The sequence below is a fragment of the Arctopsyche grandis genome, chromosome 6 (assembly GCF_051622035.1).
Source record: "Arctopsyche grandis isolate Sample6627 chromosome 6, ASM5162203v2, whole genome shotgun sequence".
NCBI classification, from domain to species: Eukaryota; Metazoa; Arthropoda; class Insecta; order Trichoptera; family Hydropsychidae; genus Arctopsyche; species Arctopsyche grandis.
Window position 1 is genome coordinate 26,824,859 of NC_135360.1, and position 21,462 is coordinate 26,846,320.

The window sequence follows — 21,462 nt, forward strand, 5'->3', positions numbered from 1 at the left end:
TGTACTGATCTTATATTGTAAAATGGCAGTTTTGCAATAATAAAGTGAAGTACATAAGCACAAAATAATTATAGTAAACAATTATATTTCAATTGGGCCTCATACAAAGTGGCAGCTTTGTAGAGTAACGATTGCACTATGATGCTTACTATAATATAAATATTAAAGAACGGCATTTGAATATCTCGCAGCGATTGAGTGTAACATACTATTATATTATAAATATATCACTAGCTATGTATAAGTTAGGAAACCGGAGAAGGAAGAACATCCTCTTGACTCATGCCACCATAAATCATAGGTCGTGCACTTATACAATATTTTACTCAGTGTAGTGCAGTGTCGAGGGGATGTTGTATGTATGTATGTGTTATATGTCTGTCGATGATCTTCTGAAGTCGTTTTTTTTTTTTTATTATTATTAGAGTTGTCAGTCAGTCGCAGTCGTCAGACATGGAAGGGAAATCGAGTGTTCAACTACCGCTTTTCCGAGAAGACGATGCAGAGTAGGATCAGAGAGGCGACGCTGCACGTGCACGTGTCGGAAGGAAAGGCGGGAAACTGTTCTCGAGATGCTGATGATGATGATGCCGTGTCAGCGGTTTCCGTTGCGGTGACGCGAGTATGGCATCCTCCTGGTGCTGGGTGGAACTGGGCACCCAGTTCTACTGCGACTGCGGGGCTCACGGGGGCGCAGCGCCGAGATGGGGCCTGGTTGCGGATCGACGTCACAGATTCCCTTGCCGATTGGATGGCTCTGCCCAGGTCTGGGTTGGGGCTGGCGGTGAGGGCGTCTACCAAAAAAAAACACCCCTTGTCCGTCACGCAAGATCCCATCGATATGGTAATTACAATAATTAAATACAAGTCCTATGTTCGATTTCATTTACAAAATCACTGTTGGCTTTTGAACACCACATACAAAATTATCTACATCTACATATGTATGTATATATATAAAATTGAATCTGTCCATGTGTCTCGAATAGGCCACTGAACCGATTACGATGCAACTTTTAGGATTTCTTGTATGCATGTCCGGGAAGATGACTGTGAAAAAAACGGGAAAAAACCTCTTAATAATAATATTCGTAATTAAGATTTTACTGACGCGAAAGTAAAGTTATCCTCCCGCCTTCAACGTATCACGCCACGAGTGTGACAATAATCGCGCCGCGCCTACCTCGCACTTGAACGTATTGGCCATTCAGGGCTGTACCACAAATACACAGCGGATGGCCCACTTCAACAAATATATCTATAACTATATATAAAATTAAATTTCTGTGGAACGGGAACGGGAATTGCACGCGTTATTGTCGCATTGCAACGCATGCCGGGTTCAGCTAGTATACATATACAGCAGTGGCGGACTGGGACTGAAATTAGTGCATGCCAGGAGTCAAAGGGGGCCCACCCAGGGCCTCCAAAAAAAATTATCCCCCCCGGGGATATAACAAAATTTTCTTATTTCCATCACGCTAAAAATCAATGGTAAAAAAAATAAAATTTTCAAAAGTATAATCAAATGTTATTTTGAAAGTATGAAGTAAATTTAAATCGCTGGTTGATGATGAATCGTCCTATCAAAATTGTTTTAGGCAATTCAGTTTATATTATTCACGGAAATTTGTTTATTCCCATTTTTATTTCAGTAGGTAGTTGTTACATAGGTATTGGTATATACATAATATTGAGGTTAGAAATGGGCCCAGCAAAAGGGCCCACGCAAATGTTGAAACTTACATTTCGAGCCTAATAAAAAAAAGTTAACCGATCCTTGGGCTGTTAAAGCAGATATTAGTTATTTGTGTATATCGTAAGAAATTTGTTTTGTTGAAATACCCAAACTTTAGGTCCCAAAGTGCAATATCCTATAAATTTGTACACACGTGAAATAGTTAAAAAGTTATTTAATTTTACTGAGGGCCCATATTTTCTAACAGATAGTGGGGCCCACATGCCATCGGGCATGTTCGCTTGTATGGCCAGTCCGCCACTGCATATACATATGTATATATATATATATATATATATATATATATATATATATATATATATATATATATATAAACGGACGCGATGTAGGTATGTGGATATGTACCGGACCCTGGACAAGTATGGAGATTTCAAAAAATAAATTTTAGAATACCAGGAGTATATTTTGTGCCTATAGATATTTAATAAAATAAATACACGCGAACGAGGTGAGAACCAATCAGCTTGAAGTGACCCAAAGACGTGAACAAAACGATCAATTCGGACCAATGGGTGCATTTCAAGCATCCGCTATTGTAATGCCGACATATGTAATTTATGCGCAAAATTTATCATTGAGCGAAATATGCGTGTTAAATAAATAATAATAGATGCCTAATCTAATATACATATAATTTCGAAAGAGACTTTGTATGTAAGTTTCTTTGGTTGGAAACTTCGTAAACAAAACAAAATTTCAATGACGACAATTCAATTGGTTGAATATTATATTTTTTCGATTCAAATAAATTTAATAAAAAAACAAATGAATATTTACTAATAGATTTGCCATACTTACGCTGTTTATATTACAAATACTGAGCGAAGCCGGGTAAAACAACTAGTATATATCAATTTCGATTCCTTTTTCAGTTCCGGTTCCGGATTCCATTTTCAGTTCCGGATCTGAATTCCTAGTTCAGTTCCGGATACGGGCTCCTGTTTCAGTTCCGATTCCGATTAATTATTACTACACGTATTGTAACTTTATTTTAAATCATGTATCAATTTGTTTCCGAAACCACCCGTTGAAATTTCAACAGACACAACACTAGTGTACATACATACATATATAAACGTAGAATTACAACGATTTATTTTTGAATAATAACGCCAGAGTTGCTATTTTATTTACAAATATTAATTTATTTTATCGTTGACTTCAATGTCTTGCACATTTTCTTTGTGACGTCATTGGAATTATTAATATCATAGTTTCGTTTATAGTGGTTATTTACGGGGCTTGAAATCTGAAAAGAGTTCTGTTTTTCGACTTTCATCCACCCAAGCAACGCCGGGTATTTTGACTAGTATAAAATAATAAATCTCGTTATGTGTCAATTTCAGATGCCCTATTTGGAGGTGTATATAGACGACGAGCATAGGAAGCGGACGAAACGCACCTTAGGCCTGACCTGCACCGAGGACTCGGAGGAGACGCGCTGCTGCCGTTATCCTCTGACCGTGGATTTCGAGGACTTCGGCTGGGACTGGATCATAGCCCCGAAGAAGTACGAGGCCAACTTCTGCATGGGCGACTGTCCTTACGCTTTCATGCAGAAGTTCCCCAACACCCACGTGGTCCACCTGGCTTCGCCGCCAGGCTATCCAGGCCCGTGCTGCACGCCGAGGAAGGTCAGCTCCATCCAGCTGCTGCACTTCGATCACGAGTTCAACATCATCGCTGGCGACATACCAGGCATGATCGTCGAAAGGTGTGGCTGCTCGTAATGAGCACAGCTCTGATCTGAAACTCACCCCCCCATTTTAGTGTGATACACATTTGAGTGCGTCTCTCATCTTGTGATCTGTGGCGTAGTTGTGACGATTTACTGCACAAATTTCAGTGTATGTACCCCGACGATTACTGTCCATTTTTATTTTTATTTTATTTTTTGTTTTTTTTTTTATATTCTTTGACTATTAGTAGATAAAACTGTGCTAAAATGAATCTCAACTTCATTGACCAGTCGCTTAATTGTAATTATTTATATTTAATAGATTACGTGTGTAGTTTTTTATATTGGGTGATAGGTGATCGAATATTTAGTTAACTTATATATGTACATCACTTACAAAACCTAGCTCTTTTTTGTGTACACATTCATCGTCATCATTCATTAGTGCAAATTTAAACCAAATGCATATATGTATGTACATAACAACGCGTCCCTAAGGGCCATTGTTCTTTAAAGAACATGGTGATAAGTCCACAACTTTTCTGAATTGAATTATTATCGGAACACATTGGCTAATTTTCAAATATTTTTTTTGACAATGCAATGTACAAAAGATAATAAGTTCACGCATCAATGATTTTCCAAAACCATCTATTAAAATATCAACAAGCGAAATATTATTAGAAAATAAAAGCCAAAGGCACTTGCAATAAATTGAAAAATAGTTAACTGGAGTATTATATAATGACTAGTGTTGTACCCGATGAAATATTATCGCATGGGTTTTGGCATATTAAGTTATTAAATAAAAAATAAATAAAAGAAATGTGTCAGTCCTGTGTTGGATATCCTGGTGATGGTCGAATTTTTTTCAAATACCTTTTAAATCTATTTATATTTAATTATTTAATATGAAAAAAAATGATAAAAACTACCTACCTACCTACTTATGTACATATAAACAATATAAAACACCAATAGAAAAATTAATTAATTGATTAATTAAATAAAATTTTAATATTTGGCGCTAAATGTTCAGAGACTTATTTTCCTAGAGGAAAAATTGGTAGCAAACAGTATATACATATATATGTAGAAGTTTTTTTCTTTTGTTATTAAATTCGTACATTTTGTTGGCAGTGTTTTAGCTGTGACGTACATATGTATGTCGAATCGAAACGACTATTATAGTACGGCGAGCGTTATCGCAAATACACAGACACACAGAATAGCGATATCATATATACATATATAACTATGAAGATTTACCATTTCTATATTCAGTTCCCCTAATATATTGTTATCTTTGAAACGCTATCCTGATTAATAGGATCTTATGGACATATCACCATTTTCTAAGAACGTGACATATTGATGCTACCCACCAAAGCATCAGCTTTTCTTTTAAAAATCATAAGAAACCATTCGAGAAATCCCTTATAAATGTAATTACTTGAAAATGTTCATCTATTTTCTAAAATTGGTCACGCATTCAAATTATAACGTTTGGTTTATGTTTGCACGAAGTGGTCCATAGTTCATCTACATATCATCTCATCGAAAATGACGAGTAGTATTTTAAATTTGCATGATCGGCTAGGAGCTTTGAATTCAATTCCACTGTTGTGTGAGAACTTTGAGTGTATCTTCATGTTTGTTTTAAAATATTTGAGTATTTGTATGATCGACTGTCGTGGGAATACGTGTTTGTGTTTGTTTATGTATGTGTTTGTGTGTGTGTGTGTGATTTAAATCTAATATTATTATTGGACAACATGAACGATGAAGACATTTGATGGTACAGATTTCTAATTTCTTTCATGTATAGATTTAAATTTGCCTACTCAGTGATTTAACATTTTTGAAAATTCATACCATATCTCTATCATATTCGTGTGTTTTGTATGTGTTTTTAAATAATTTAAGCGTATTATCATTGTCATTGTTTCACGTTTTGAAGAGCTAGGTGAAATGACTGATTTTTTTTATTATAATTAAAATAATCTATTTGTCGTCCAACATATTTTTTTATCAAAAATTACTTTCTAATTTATTGCAGAGCATTTTGGATTATATCAGTATAACCTTACCTTATCAAAAAAGAAAAATGAAAAAAAAGTAAAAAAAAAAAATACGTCACCCATCACTTTTAGTCCTTATCAATAGGAGCACACACGTGTATATACATATGTACATGCATACATACAATTACGTGTTAGACATTTATATAATTGGCAAATAAAATAATTATATTACGTGTACGATGTAATAAATGAAAACTTAGACACACAACTTAATGAAATATACATTTACTCTACAGTTATCTCATATTTAACTGAGCCAATGTATTGAATTTGTATTGTACGAGTCTGAGTATACATATATCGATGAGAAAGGAAATGTAATTTTAAGTTATTTAATTATTATAATACATGAACACACACACATACACATTCACTCAAACTTAAACATAAATAATGTTATTAAATAAGCAAAAATCAGTGTTGTAAATATGACTCTTCAGACAAACACACAAACTTCACATTTACATTTTTAATTATTTTTTTGAAAATACAAATCGCGTATTGTGAATTTTCGATTTGTAAAACAGTCTTTGTCTTATTTAACTGTTCTTTATTATAAGTAATGTGTTTTTGAAGTCGATATTTAATTTAATTGTATTTAATAAAATTGACGCGTGGCTGGTCTGGTCGTTTGGACTTGGATATCAAGTGATTTTTTTTATACATATTTTTTTATTTTGTAATGTTTTAGTTAAAATTATTTTTACAAAAGAAATGCTTAGTCAGTAAGCTACTAAAATTATTTGGATTTGTTTATCGGTGATATTTCAATAGTATGCAAATAAAGATCTCAATAAAACTTCCCAAAAATACAACCTCCAACTTTCTTTTACCTACTTTCATAATCCTAAAGTAATAAATAAACATAAAAACTCAACAAAATATTGTATATTATTATTATTACCCTTTGTAACAACGTGAAAAATATTATATTAACAACATGGTGTATTCCTTACTTACTTCAAACTAAATAAAAACAACAATAAATTCACAAAAAAGTAGTCCAATATACGATGTTCAATATGAAGAAGGAGAATGGAAAGAAGAATCGGGAAAATCGATCTATAAAAAGTGCAGTTTCCCTGCCATGACAGAATGTATCATACTGAGGTACGGCAACACTAGCGCGTATATCGTCTTCAGGAAACACTCCCTGAAATAAGTACATATAGATACACATTGCAATACACATAAAAACGTAATTAAAATGCTTTAAAATACCTTATATCCATCCAAATCAGATCTTATATCTTCATCAGAGTATCCTTTCATGGCTTTAGTAGCCACAGGTCCCATATAATTATTCACAACGGCAAACTCAAACAAAGAAAGAAATACAAATACAGAACAAGAAGACATCCACACATCTATAGCCTTCACATAAGATACTGGAGGTAATGATTGTTGAGATTGTGTATTTTGAGTAGCTACAAATAAAAAAAAAATCAAAAATATAAACAATAAAAGTTCAATGTAATGATATGTATATGGTTCTTACAAATATGTACCTAAAGTAAGAAGTGACGTGACTCCAAGAGTGACCCGTGCTGGAATTGCTTCAGGTTTGATCCAAAAGGATATCCACGACATGACGACTATAAGAGCTGACGGTATGTACGTATGAAAGAGATGATAGCCCAATCTACGGCGAAGATTGAAAACGACAGCTAAACATGTGAAATTTCCTAAAAATTTACAAAAACATTCAAATAATCAACGATTCAATAAACAACATGTTCAGTACTGATTGGCATACCTGTGGAATATTCTATAGTACAATCAGTTGTGTAATTATTAGAAATATCCAACTGCGGCAATTCAATCTCAGGGTTCACCACCAGAGGGTCAGTCATATTCCATATGAATCGTAGATCGTGTACCGTGTGAGACACTAGATTAAAAATAAGTTGTTTAGAATGGCTTCACACTCCTGATCGTGTTCTATATAACCCAAATGTAAATTAACACTTCGATTTGTGACGCATGAAGCCATAGAAATCGTATGAAAACTAGATCCGTCGTTTCGTAACCAAACAAACGCTGAAATGTAAACTATTTAAAGCAAAAGTGGATCAAATCCATTCTCAGTACTTAGCCCAAATCATCCTATGTAAATATTTTTTTATTATAAATAAATTAAATGCACATCTCCAAGCTTTCAAATTTTATAAATGTATCGGCAAAGATTTTACATGTACATATGTATTTAATTACTTTATTGAAAAGATTTTCGACCTGATGATGAGTTATATGTAATATATGTACATATGTATGCAGTTGTTTAAAAACATTTGTATTTATAGTATACTAGTGTTTTTACCCGGCATTGCTCGGTATTTGTAATATAAACCAATTTAATATTAAACATTTTATTAAATTTATTTGAATATTCATTTGTTTTTTTCTACGAACCAAACAAACATACAAATTCTCTTTCGAAATTATATATTAGATAGTATCCAGGCAACATTAAGTAATTCTGGTAATAGAAATTGACAATAATCGAACTAAGTAAACAGTTTGCACCAAAGTAAAATTCGTAACAGATTTGGAAAGCTTAAATTACCTATAATAAAATCTATTCACATTTAAATTTGAAAAAACTACTTAAAAATTGAATTCAGTTTTATTAAACAGATAAAAATAAATTTTAGTTTGAGTTTACTTACAACTTTCAATCATCATGGAGCATATTTGAGTATCATGAGGATATGATTCAAATTTCATAGCACAAGAAAGTACTAAAGTTAATCTGTAAAATAAAATTTAACCACATATATATTATACAGAATTTTTTGTATTTATATATATATATATATATATATATATATATATATATATATATATATATATACACATATATATGTAGATTCAGGGCCACCGAGAGGGGGGGGGGGGAAGCTGGAGCTAAAGTTCCAGGGCCCAGACTACTTGAAGGCCCCATGTTATTGATATTTTATATTATTCTACATAAAAATACATATGCTTATTCAATGGTAAATGATTATTATTTTCGATCCGCGTATTCTTTGTGTCATATCATTTTATATCATACTTTCTTATTCGATTATTTAAAAACATAGCATTACACATATAGGTATTTTTCTAATAGTTCTGATAGAATTTTCACATATTAAAAATATATCTTAGATTTTTTTCTTGGTTTTTCATAGGCTATGGAATTATTTTTCCAGGGCCCGAGATTCCTCTAGGCGGCCCTACATACATATATTGTATTTAGGTAATAAAAATGTAAATTTTTCACTTTGACATATACAGCAGAGTTTTGTCATGGTACAACCACAAATAATGATTCGGAATGCTCATCTCGTGAAACGTCACTTTTTTAGCATTCTTAAAAAAACAATCAGGTCTCCAGATATTGTTCAACCAATCCACATCCAATATTCTATACTCCTCGTACATATTCTCCGGTAGCCTTAGACGCGGATCCCTCCAAGACTGTGCCAGAAATATGTCCGCTACATAAGTCTGCAAAATCGTACAAAAATTCTGAATATCAAATTTTGAAAGATAACTGACAAATGTGTGGTTAATATTAACCATGGATTCCTCATTGATTGAATCAATGGATAATACAGTGACGTGAAAATAAACAATTGTAGGTTGACCCAACAGCTTGGGTGCTCGATTTTTGTCGTAGTATTTCGTCTTTATTGGCAATATATCCCGAAGAGATAGACTACTCTCGGTATTTTTCAATTCTATTTCCTGATACGATGAATTTGCTCTAAAATACATAAAATAATTGATAGTTTGATTCATATTAAGCTATACAATTCAACGACACTTACAGGAATGACATTTTATGACCGTCCTCGGCTGAAATAAGGCTGAAGCACAACATGATGAAGACACGACGTAGTGCAAATAGCATTTTAATACCAAAAATATAGCAGCTCTAATATTAAGCTTGACAAATCACCGGTCGTTTAAGTTATCCGTAAATATTTGTGTTTATATTCACTTAAGTTAGCAAGTATTAAATTCATGTTTGTATTTACATGTGTAATATCATCTTTAGATTTTGATAGCAATGTTTTGCATTATCAATGGAATGAATCACTTTCAATATTAGGCAGAATAATAAGTTAAAACTATATGTAATAAGTACCCAATAAAGGAACACTACTCAATAGGTCAACACCGGAAACGTAAAGTCAATCGAATGGCTAATCAAATTATGTTGTGAAGGCTTTCCTCAGGAAATGTTAGTATTTGAGTGACCCGAATAACTTTTGACAGAGGCGCACAACCATTGGTACAATAAAAATATATGTACGTCTGATTTCAATATAAGTATAATTATTCTGAAAATTCATTACATAAAATGTGGAAGGGAGGCAAACAGACGAAAATGAATACTTTAATTAAAAGATAAATATTTATTAATTAAATAAAAACAAACTACATACATATATAGTATAGCATTAGGAATAGGAATTCACGTAGGATTTTTTTAAAGATAATAGCATTCAGATGAGCTCAGTATGTTGTCGAACATTGTCGTATTATTTTCTTTAGTATACACAGTCTTTGAGATTCGTTCGATTTTCTACCTGAATGCCATCTTTTAATTCCTGTATAGTTGGAAAACGTGAGCATACACTTTTATCTTTAAATATATAGAATGGTACCCGAGAGAATGCAAAAGGGTAAAAAGAAGACCGCAGGGAAGATGAATAGATGAAATTAGGAAAATGTGTGGAGTGAGATGGATCAGAGTTGCGCAAAACAGAGACGAATGGAAGAGTGCTGGAGAGGCCTCCATCCAGGAGTAGATGACGATGATGAAATCCACAGAAATAAATAACATACTGATAAATCAGCCGAGAATAAAGATACAATTTTTATTACAAACCTCCTTTACGTTTCACTTACGATTACAATTCAGGAAAAAAATTGCCTCTTATCCGATCGCTTTCATACTTTGCCATATTGCTCATTTTGGTCATCAATATAAGTAAATGGATCCTCCGCCATTACGATAGAGATAAAATATCGTTTAAGACGCGTTTGAAGTTTGCAAATTTGAAATCTAGGTGACGTCTATGTAGTATTTAGTTTTATACATAGATGGCGGTAGTAAAATAAAATTATTGGTATTTTTATTCAAAATAATAATTTATATATGTTAATATTATATACAAAACGAAAAAAGAGGTTTGTTTTTAAAAAACTTTTTTTTACAAGGCTATTTTTTCTATTATTATTGACCGTAAATGTCTTGTTGTTATTATTTATGATTCGATTCTTAAGTCACTCCTAATCCTTAGGAATTAGTTAATATAAACAAAAATAAAATGATATAGTTTAAATTAGGTTAGGTTAGGTCTCGTCGTTATTGTCAAATTAGGTCTCGTCGGTTTGATTATTATGTCTGGTCTAATAATCCCCAGGAATCAGTCAATGTAATGTAAATTAAAATGTAAACAAAAAAATAAAATATAGTTGAGGTTAGGTTAGGTTAGGTTAGGTTAGGTTAGGTTACGTCACGTCATTATTATTTGTGGTTTGATTCTCGTGTCATATACGAATGATGTACGTGCATATGTATTAGATAAAGATCAGGTTGTATTCTAAATAGCATTATTTTTAAAAATATTGGTAAGCACATTCATGTGTAGTGAGGTGAAATAAATAATAGAATATTTATTGATATAATATATTTTTTTAATTGTTTTAAGTAGGTACATTCATTTTTTCTATACAATTTTATGTAGACAAAACTGTATTGTTTATTTATATATTCATTCACGATTTTGTCAAGTATTTATCATTTTTTTATAATTACAATTTATTGTTGATATTAACACAACCATTCATCATCATTATGTGAAAAACACACATACACACCGTATGTACAGTACAAATACAATAAAAAATTATGACAAAAATTTTTCATTGATAATTCTTTATACAAAAAAAACTTATGAAACATAAAAAAGAAAACAAGTCTCATATGGTAATTAAAAAAAATTATATTCTTAACATGTGTGTGTAAAATATGTGTGTTGTGTGTGTGTGTGTGTGTGTGTGTGTGTGTGTGTGTGTGTGTGTCTGTGTATATGTATGTACAATTTCGAAAAAAAATATCAAAAACATTTCAACAAATGTATACAAATAACAAAATTACAAAAATTGGCAAAAATATTTCGTTAACACGTTATTTTTCATATTTCCCATATAAAAAAATTCTCAACATGCATAAAATGGCATTTAAATCATTGTAAAATACAAATGCAATTAAAACATAAACAACTAACTATCACAGAAGAAACTTTCCTAAAAGGAAATTAATTGTCATTTAAAAAGTTAACAATTGAATTGGATAGTTTGTTCATATACATACATAGAATCAAAATTATTAAAATGTTGCTCAATTTCCAAAAGAGAATATTTTCAAGGGTTTTTTAAATTTCATTATTAAAAGAATACAAAATATTTCAAAAATTTACAATAAATGTTATCGTTGCAGAATTAATATTTTTTATCAATTAGTCATTAATAATCAAAAGCCAATAAAATCGATTTCTCCAACCTAATAAAACTTTTCTTATGAATACATACATATATGTATGTACGTTCAATGTTAACTTTTTAGCTGTTTGCGGTTAAGAACTAATGAGAAAAGTATAATACTTATTTACACCACAAAACTTTTATTATAGTGTCACTATATAATGTCATAATAATTAAATAAAAGTAATAAATATGTACAAATACATGGATGGCGGGCGTAATCGTATGTATGTGATGTGTGTATGTGTGTGTGTGTGTTTTAATAATTTAAAAACATTTCATGAGATCAGTCTCACAAAACATAGGCTTTCAGCGACCGTCAAGCCTCTCCTGTCATAAAATATCATAAAAATTAAATAGAAAAATCTCTTTTTACAGCACATATCGAACTTATGTCAAATTTACTTAATATCCCTAAATGATTGCAACAATTATTTAATTAATTGTAAACTTAAATATACTTGGCACAGAGGAACATTTTGTTATTAAAAAATAAATAGAAATAATTATTATTACATGACGAGGGTACAGTGTTTCCGCAGAATCTAAGAACGTGTAAGTTTACAATTAAATTATAAATAAAATTATACATTACAAGTATCTTTGTTCTTTATTGTTCAAAGAAAAATCATAATCAATATATAAAATACATCGTATAAGTACATTCAATTGCAAAATTGTGATGTCGAACAATGCGATAACATTTCAATATTTAAATTAGTTCAATTTCATATTATAATCCCGTCAATGGAATGTTTAAACTGTTTGGATGCCAAAGAAAATAATACAATACTACATATTTCATTCATCAATGAACTTTTCAAACCAACGGTATAATTACTTTCCGAGACATTTCAAGAAAAAAAACGTAGATTCTACGAAACACTGCAATGCGATAACATTAAATCAACTTATAATAATATAATCAAAGAAACGTTAGCATTATTTTGATTTTCCAATTTCATCTTAACGTGATTAAAATGTTAATTGATCTGCATCACTAGATTTCAATCCGTCAAATTGCAAATTAAATTTATATTTAATAATTTACTTTCCGTATATATCAGCCGCGCCTATTTCGCCTAAAACGCAACAGGTTGACATTCAAAACTATGATTTTAACATGAACTACATAATCCATCGACGAAAAGGATGAGTATCAAAACAGAAAGCAAAAAAAAAAGAAATATTTATAACTACTAATCAACAGATTTAGATACTAGTATAAAAATTATTCACAGTTTACAATAATTTACATATGCATACGTGAATTAATTCCACGCAAATGCACATATAAATATTCATATTACTATATATACATATGTATATAATTTTACGCTATATGACACACTTCATAAACTGTCTAAATAGTCACCATTACAAGTTCAATCTTAATTTTCGTTTTATACATACAATTTGTTCCTACAGAGTTCGTTTTATTTTTTAATTCTTATTATACACATTTTTTATACACACTTAAAACGATAAGGCCATAATTGTTTAAGATAATTAATACTCCCAGAGACAATTACTAGCCCTGCCAAAAAAGTCAATATATTTTCTGTGATCAATCCCCTCGTCTGTTGACAAAACAAATTGAACTTGAATGACCGTATTATTATTATTAATAATAATAAATTTAAGCAACTATGTTCAGTGGATAAAAATAAAATGAGGTATTTTAGTATGGCTACAAAATATTAACTGCTGTCTTAGTTACGCCGAAGGTTATAAATGTATAATAGTTCGTCCATTTGTAAAACTCAACGTTCATGTTTTTACAAACAATCAAAAATATACACCGAAAACAAACTTACTGTACGAAAAAAAATCTTATACTTATATAAATGCAACTTTATGAGCAAACTTACACAATATGTCGATTGGTAACGATTATACAACTGGTAATACATGTATGAAACAAAAATAACTTTAATATCACAGAAAACGTATTGACTTTTTAGCTATGACTATGAGACAGATATGACCTTATTGGAATTGTTGGGATTGTTTGTGGAAGTTGAACTAGATGTTGATTTCGATTTTCCGTTGCTGCCCCCACTGCTGCCCACACCGTTCGATGTGCCGCCGTTTCCCGATCTCGGCACGTCGTTTAGCAGATGCTGTCCGAAGCCACCCATAGCATTCCTCGTGTAATCACTCAACAGAGGACTATTCGAAGTGGACGGCACGGCTTTGCTAAAGTCGGGGGAGAACGGTAGCAGCGGAGATGACAGATTGGTCGCCGAGTTCGATCGCAGCGCGGCCAAATGCGATAGGTTCAAACTGCTGAGACCGCAGGATCTGCTCGTCAGTCTATTTACACTTAGGGGATTGTTCGCATCACGAGGGTTCGTTCCGACTGGTAGGCGGGGTGTGGGTGCGTGAGGGGCTGAACTGGGCTGACCGGGCGTGGGAGGTTTCAGTTGTATCTGATCGTTCATCATGTCTAAAGGAGGCAGAGGAGATGGTAGAGCTCGAGCTGCAGGACTTGCTAAGCTCGCCGGACTCGGCAGCAGTGCACTAGGACTCGTCAGTGAACTCAATGCTGATAGAGCCGGACTGCTGAGAGAGCCGTCGCGGTCTCTCACCGACGAGGAATCCGAGTCGCTGCCCGCATCGCCGTCGTCTCCATCCATGTCGCCGTCATTATCAACGTCATCTCCTTCAGAGGGTGGGGGACAGCCTCCGCATGCCGCCGCTAGTGCTTCCATGTATCTGATGCATTTTTTCTTGCGTCTAAAATTATAAAAAGGCGCACAATTAAACCGTGATACTCGTTTATAACGAAAATATATGTATATGTATGAACGCATAGAAACCCACTTGTCAATAATACAATAAAATATCAAATCAAATATATACTAACAAATAACATTATCAAAAAAATAATATAACAGTGTTGAATATATATTATATATAAAAATATGCTAAAATTCGCTACTGAAATTAAAACATTTAACATAACACACACTAATGCATCTATTTCAATAGTATATTTCTTCAGTTCTATTATATATTTATATATACAATGAAATTTTTCAGAAATTGAATTATAAGCAAGACGTGAACTTTTCAAGATTCAAATTTTTAATTTACATGCCAATTTCTTACAAACTTTTCAGGAATAAAATCTTAAGCTGTTAAGTTTTCACATTTCGTTAAAGTTCCAAGTTTGAAAAATTTAATTGTAATATTAAACAAAATGACACATGAAAAAATACGTATAATAATTAAATAATTATAAATTTAATATTTTTATTGTATTTTTTTTAGTAAATTAATAAAATTATATAATTTTATCTTAAGTTTTCAAAACAAATGCTGTGGATTATTTGTTTTAGTTAATTTAATCTTAATTTTTCACATTTCGTTGAAGTTCCAATTATGAAAAATTTCACTGTAATATTTAACAAAATTACAAATGAAAAAATATGTATAATATAAACAATTGGAAAAAAACTTAAGGTATTTTTGTACATAAAATAAATATAATTTTAACATTTATTTTTGTCAAAGAACATAAAAACAAACATGCAAAATTCAAGCTTTAAAAGTTAGCAAATTTGTATTCCATATAATATTCAAAATATATTGAAATCATTAATGAACAAAAAATATTTTAATACCGTAGTAAAAAAATGATTATAAACTCGGATAAAATTGTACAATAAACAATCTTGAGTCAATATAATTTTAAAAAAATATAAAAAAATTAATAAATTATAATTATAATGTGTAAAAAATAATAAAAATATGCTTCTCAACACATGCAAAAAGAAAATTGAATTATTTGAAGCTTATGAAGCTTTGTAACAAAGCGTTTAGCAGCAAAATTATAATTATTGAATATAAAGAATAAGAAACAGCCAAAACAATGGATCGTGTCCATGAAAAACTTACTACATACAATAGATTAGCAAATTGTAAAAAAAATTAAGGAACGTATTAAAATATAAAATGGCTTAAACATCAAATCAAAGCAAGTACAATGTTAATTAGTTATATATATATATAAAAAACAACTGAAAAAAAAAACAATTCAAAGGATATCTTTAGTCAGTCGATTAAACATCTTGTAAAGCGAAAAACAAACTACCAAAAAGAAAAAAATCATGACAAACATTCAACGACAAAAAAATAGTTGCACACACTCACACAAAATAATCTAGACTTTGTACCAACTTTTAAATTCAGTTTATTGAATATTTGCAGCAAAATAGAGTTCAGATGAAGGGTCAGAGAATTTGAAAATTGGCACAAATTTAATATTTAGTCAAAGATACAATTCATGAAAGTCGTCGTTGGTGGCGTGCAACTGACCAAAAATATATCAGCGGGCATGGCCCGATCAGGCCGCCACTAAAGATCCACGTAAGTAGGCTCCTGCGGAGAGCCAAGCAGTGTTGGCGGGGCACCCGGTGGCCGCAGCAATCCAAGTGGCCCCGTTCCCGCCCCTACACTCGCAGCCAACATCACATTACTCGACTCTGGACTGCAAACGGCCATTACCCCAATCGTTTTCAATGTTAATGTATTTTTCATTTTATTTAAATTTGATTTAATTTTAAATTAAACAAAAAGAAACAAGAGACAAAATAAAAACGGTCAATACAATAACATCATCAAAACATTTATTTCAAAGCCGTCACGGACGATCAAAGAAAAGTCAGGTCCAATTTCATCATTACAATATCATTTGGGTAAATGTATAAAAATAAATTGTTTTAAAATTAAAAGGCAAGCACGTAAACGCGTGTGTGTGTATGTGTTAAGAAGAAATGTTTGGTAATTGTTACAAATCCGTAAATTGCAATGGTAGGAGCATTTGGTAGATTCCACAACATCACCACCAGATCCAGGAGAGGCAGCAATCATAGGATTGAAAAATCATTTTAATACAAATACCAAGTAAAATAAGAGTAGAGAATGTCGCATGTAAAAAAATGCTAAGCTCAAAAATATGTAGTATGTGGGAAATAAACATAAAATAAAACGAACAAATCAATAAACTTTTGTAAATAAAATGAGTTGGCAAAATAATTGCACTTTTGTGTTTTTGTATATATTTTACATATCAAAAAAAAAAAGTGAAATTTTCAGAAAATGTGTCTATTCGATTCACAATTAAAATTATCATTGATTTTATATGCCTATGATTGCTGTTCTCTCAAAAGATATTAGACAACCTTTTTTTTTTTTTGACACATATTACCATAAAAAAAGCAACCACACTATTTATATATGCAATATCTATTCTAAATTTTCAGAAAAAATATCTCTAAATTATACTATTCGTTATTTGCAACTATATATCCTAAAAAAATCTATAAATGTAGAAATTCCAAACAAAAATCTTTTGATAGTCGTGTCTTCTATTATCGTATTATTGACAAGTAGGACCAAAAAGGGAAAATATACAAAATGACTATTGGTTATATAAATTTCAACTTCCATATAATGTTCATAGTGAAAAGACACATTTTCTGAATATTTTTAGTTTAAATATATAAATGATAACTAATGTCAATAAGAATCAAACAATCATGGTAACATAATGAGGTATTATTTTTGACAAAACTCGATTAATCAATTAGATTGGTCCAATCTATGTACGTATTAGTTGTCATATTAATGCAATTAAATAATGAATACTTTAAAATAAATCAGATTGAAATAAAATAACTAAAACCGTTTGAGATAAAATTTTAAACAAAGGACAATGTATAAGAAATGGGCTTGTACATAGTAACATAAAATCTAATAATAATACAAAAAATATGAATGTCAAAGATGATTCAAAATGTTACCATGAATGAGAATAAACATGTGAAAATTAATAAAAATAAAATTTTTGTAATGAAAGAGTGGTAATTTTTTAAACCAATGTGATTTAAAATGCAAGTATGTATTAAAATGCTGCTTAAAATCGGTGAATATGATAATAGTTTTAACAAAAAAAAAAAAATAAGAAAAAATAGAAATATATAAAACCAAAGAAACAGAAAAAACAAACATAATCAACAACAAAAAATTAAAATTGCCGAAGTTTGGTGTTCAAAAGAAAATAACAAATAATTAAAAATATGTAAATGTCAATTACATATAAATATAAAAAAAATAATTTAGTCTTTCCACATATAAACAATACATAGACATCAAAAAATTATATCACTAAACAAAAATATTATCTCAATGACATAATTTGAACAAATGTTATAATTTTTTTTTAACCGAGCTCGGTGAACTTGTTTAAACAATAATTGTCAATTTAAAAATATTGAAAGCAATTATATCGTTGAGATAAAATAATAAAATAACCACAATCACATTCATTAGATGTATAGAAAATTATATTAGACGTATAATTTGGCCATCAAATTTATTATTAAAAAATTGGATTATTTAAATAATTTCCTTCAAACACGTTAAATGAATGTGATTTTTAAATATAAATAAAATCTACAACACAAAATAATGAAAATAAATAAGATAGCGATTATTTACCTGCAAGGTTTACACCATTGGCTTTGCTGTTCTAGACCGTACCTGGCACGGCATTTCTTTAGATTATTTCCTGAAAACACAACATCCCCAAAATAGGGAGGGTAAGAAAAGATACAAAAATTTTTTCATATTTTAATATAATTAATTCAATATGCAGAAAATTTTCTAATACTTTTTTCATTAAAATTGAATTGATAAGTAAATAATTTTACATAAATAAAACTTTTCTGCATGAGTTAATTCTGATAAAATATTTTGACTTGTGAATGAAAAATATATATACAAATATATATATATATATGTATATAGAATTTAGTTTGGGAGTAAAAATAGTATTTTTTAATTGAAAATTCTAACTAATTGCAATCTGAATGTTTGGAAAAATGATATTTTAAATCTACGAAATACATTCATATAAAGAGTATATAGAAAAAAAGGGATCTACACTAACAATCCACCCATAATATTATCTAGTTTGTAAAATCATTCATCGTATGCAAGAAAATTCATAATTATAGATATAATATAATATGTTATTAATATAAAACAATTATAAATACATGCAAAGACACTGAGCCCATACTAAGCATGCAAAATACAAAATATGTAACTATACAAGTGCTTGAAAATTACACAAGTCTATAATTATTTCAAACTGTTTGGATATTATCATATAAAAACAATATTTATATATTTTATATTATATTTAATTGAATCAATAAAAATTCCTTGTGTTTTCAAGCAACATATACACATAAAACTAAAATTTAAATGGCAAATATATGCATATTTAAATCAGAATGTCTTAAAAATATATATTTTGAATATATAACAGACCTTTTTGCTAACGAATAGAAATATGACTAGAATTAATATTATTTTTAAAGCATTCTGATTTAAAAAAAAATGAACGAATAAAGGCAGAGATAAAGACAATCGATTTTCAAGAACTACAACTACAAAAATAAATATAAATTGCATGTTGCAAAAATGTTAACAACTCCTTTATAATTTAAACGTAAAAAATATTCATCTCATTGAAATTAAAATAAATCTGAATAGAATCAATATAAAATTTCATATTTTAAGCACATAGCAGAATAGGTTCGTTAGGATTTATTTTAACAATCTGATAGTGGCCAGCTCAAAATAATTGTCAAAATAAGAGAAGCAAAAATCATATTATATATATTATATATATAAATATATATTTATATTATTAAAAAATTACTCTAAAATCCGTCTTCTTGAATTATATATGTAATATATCGCTACCGCAGGTATATTTCTATGTTTGTACATTTCTTTTTACATGAAACTCTTTCATCATTTACAATCCAAAGCACTTTCAATACTATCCTGTAGAACTACTGATGTACGACCTGTTAGGTATAAAGCCGTCTCATGCACAGTTCTTCTATACGCATGTGTACAAAATCAAATGATATAATATTATGTGTAACGGTGTATAAAAATATACATGAAAATAAAATACAAATGCCGTGTATGTATTTTTTTTTTTTACATCAGAACGAAAACAAATGAAACAATACTCATTCAATACCTTATATTATATTATATTATATCATAGTTCTAATTTCAACTATACGTTAAAATAGACACAAACTCGGGACCTGTGCATTTGTTCAAATTACGATATATATTCACAGGGATCAAAAATCATATTAATATGCATAACATGCATAAAAATAATTAAATTATGTTTTTGATACACTTTCGTATTGCTTTTATATCAAAATATTTTATAAATCTCTGGTTACACAATATCAAACCATTCTTTTGAACTCACTCGAATCAAAATTTTGTATTTGATTGATATTTGATGCCCAGTTCTCTACAGAATCTTCTGTTTTTATCGTCTTAGTAAAAAGTTATGTCATTGTAATGTCAACAGCTTTGGGTGTTTTATTTTATGTTATTTTTTTTTTGTTTTTGTTTTGATTATGTTTATTTAAGACCATCGTATTCAACTGAATTTCAATACAAATCAATTACAAAATATGTATGTTTGTAGGAAAAAGGGCAAAATTCCATAAAAAGCAAATAATAGTAGACGGACTCGCAAAAGGAAATGAAAAACCGGGACAACCTTTCGATGGGGAACCAATGTTATTCAATCACAACCAAGGAACACAATATAAAATTAAATAATTATAAAAAAAAGCAAAAAAGAAATAGAAATAAGAACTACAAAATCCATGTAACCCACTATATATCTTTAACTCCGTTGTAAATATACTGTTCAGACAAGACTTTCATATATTGTAATAAAGATGCAAATAATTTACTTCAGCTACTAATTTCCACACTGGATTTTCAACGAAACTAATATTTTCATAAAACGATCAAAGGAATGTATGTGGTGGAAATCAGAATCGTACAAAACTGTTTAAATTATCGATTCCGAAGGGAGTAATGGCAGATGGAATGAGGAAGATGTACATAATTTTATTTGTGTGGATATTCAGGAACATAGATAGAGCTTCTCAATAACATTTGCAAAATATGAATATTAAAATATTAATTTTTCGTGACTTTCGCTGACTGAAAAAATCGTCAATGGATATGATTAGTTTTGTCATCTTCAAAAACAAAAGAAAAGTATACACAAATATTGAAATAATAATATATTGAAAAATAAAAAATAAATAAATAAACAACACCCCCAAAGTATCAATCTAAATTCGGTCAACCAATTATGTATGCAAACGTAACCATGAGCAACGCAAATGAAATTCATCATCATAATACATAATTATCCTGATAAAATCATGCGTGTTCGGAAAAAAATAAGAATGCTTCATATGTTAAGGGGGCCATCATCAGACTTTTCGATATGCTTTCTTTCAAGATGTGCTATACAATATAAA

General features: G+C 30.1%; 3 protein-coding genes across 6 annotated transcripts in view; 1 reads left to right on the forward strand and 2 right to left on the reverse strand.

Annotated features, from left to right (window-relative positions):
• The window catches only part of LOC143913626 (growth/differentiation factor 8-like), a 30,438-nt gene extending 26,198 nt beyond the window's left edge, over positions 1-4,240 (forward strand). The window contains exons 3-4 of the mRNA XM_077433522.1: positions 426-844; positions 3,106-4,240. Of these exons, the coding sequence (XP_077289648.1) occupies positions 500-844; positions 3,106-3,489 (729 nt within the window). The 5' untranslated portion in view covers positions 426-499 and the 3' untranslated portion in view covers positions 3,490-4,240. The remainder of the gene's footprint in view (positions 1-425; positions 845-3,105) is intronic.
• A 2,152-nt stretch (positions 4,241-6,392) lies between these two features.
• Positions 6,393-9,708, reverse strand: LOC143913629 (glycine receptor subunit alpha-2-like). Its single transcript, XM_077433527.1, has 8 exons — positions 9,337-9,708; positions 9,086-9,272; positions 8,787-9,013; positions 8,191-8,273; positions 7,278-7,412; positions 7,030-7,206; positions 6,743-6,948; positions 6,393-6,674 (listed from the first exon to the last, which is right to left on the reverse strand). The coding sequence occupies exons 1-8, from the start codon at positions 9,417-9,419 to the stop codon at positions 6,510-6,512; spliced, it is 1,263 nt and encodes a 420-aa protein (XP_077289653.1). The 5' UTR covers positions 9,420-9,708; the 3' UTR covers positions 6,393-6,509.
• Positions 9,709-13,519: 3,811 nt separating this feature from the next.
• The window catches only part of pan (transcription factor pangolin), a 144,405-nt gene continuing 136,462 nt past the window's right edge, over positions 13,520-21,462 (reverse strand). For 3 of the 4 annotated variants that reach the window (XM_077433524.1, XM_077433523.1, XM_077433525.1), the window contains 2 exons: positions 18,572-18,641; positions 13,526-14,803 (listed from right to left, as the gene is read on the reverse strand). In XM_077433524.1, the coding sequence (XP_077289650.1) occupies positions 14,035-14,803; positions 18,572-18,641 (839 nt within the window). In that variant the 3' untranslated portion in view covers positions 13,526-14,034. Of the gene's footprint in view, positions 14,804-18,571; positions 18,642-21,462 lie in introns of all 4 variants that reach the window. The other variant, XM_077433526.1, reaches the window with a different exon arrangement.

Coding starts and splice junctions, on each gene's coding strand:
- LOC143913629 (XM_077433527.1), bottom strand. CDS start 9,419: ATGCTATTTGCACTACGTCGTGTCTTCATCATGTTGTGCTTCAGCCTT. Junction 8,274..8,786: donor ACTCTGCTGTATATGTCAAA/GTGAAAAATTTA, acceptor TTTATTTTACAG/ATTAACTTTAGTACTTTCTT. Junction 7,413..8,190: donor CTCCATGATGATTGAAAGTT/GTAAGTAAACTC, acceptor TTTTTAATCTAG/TGTCTCACACGGTACACGAT.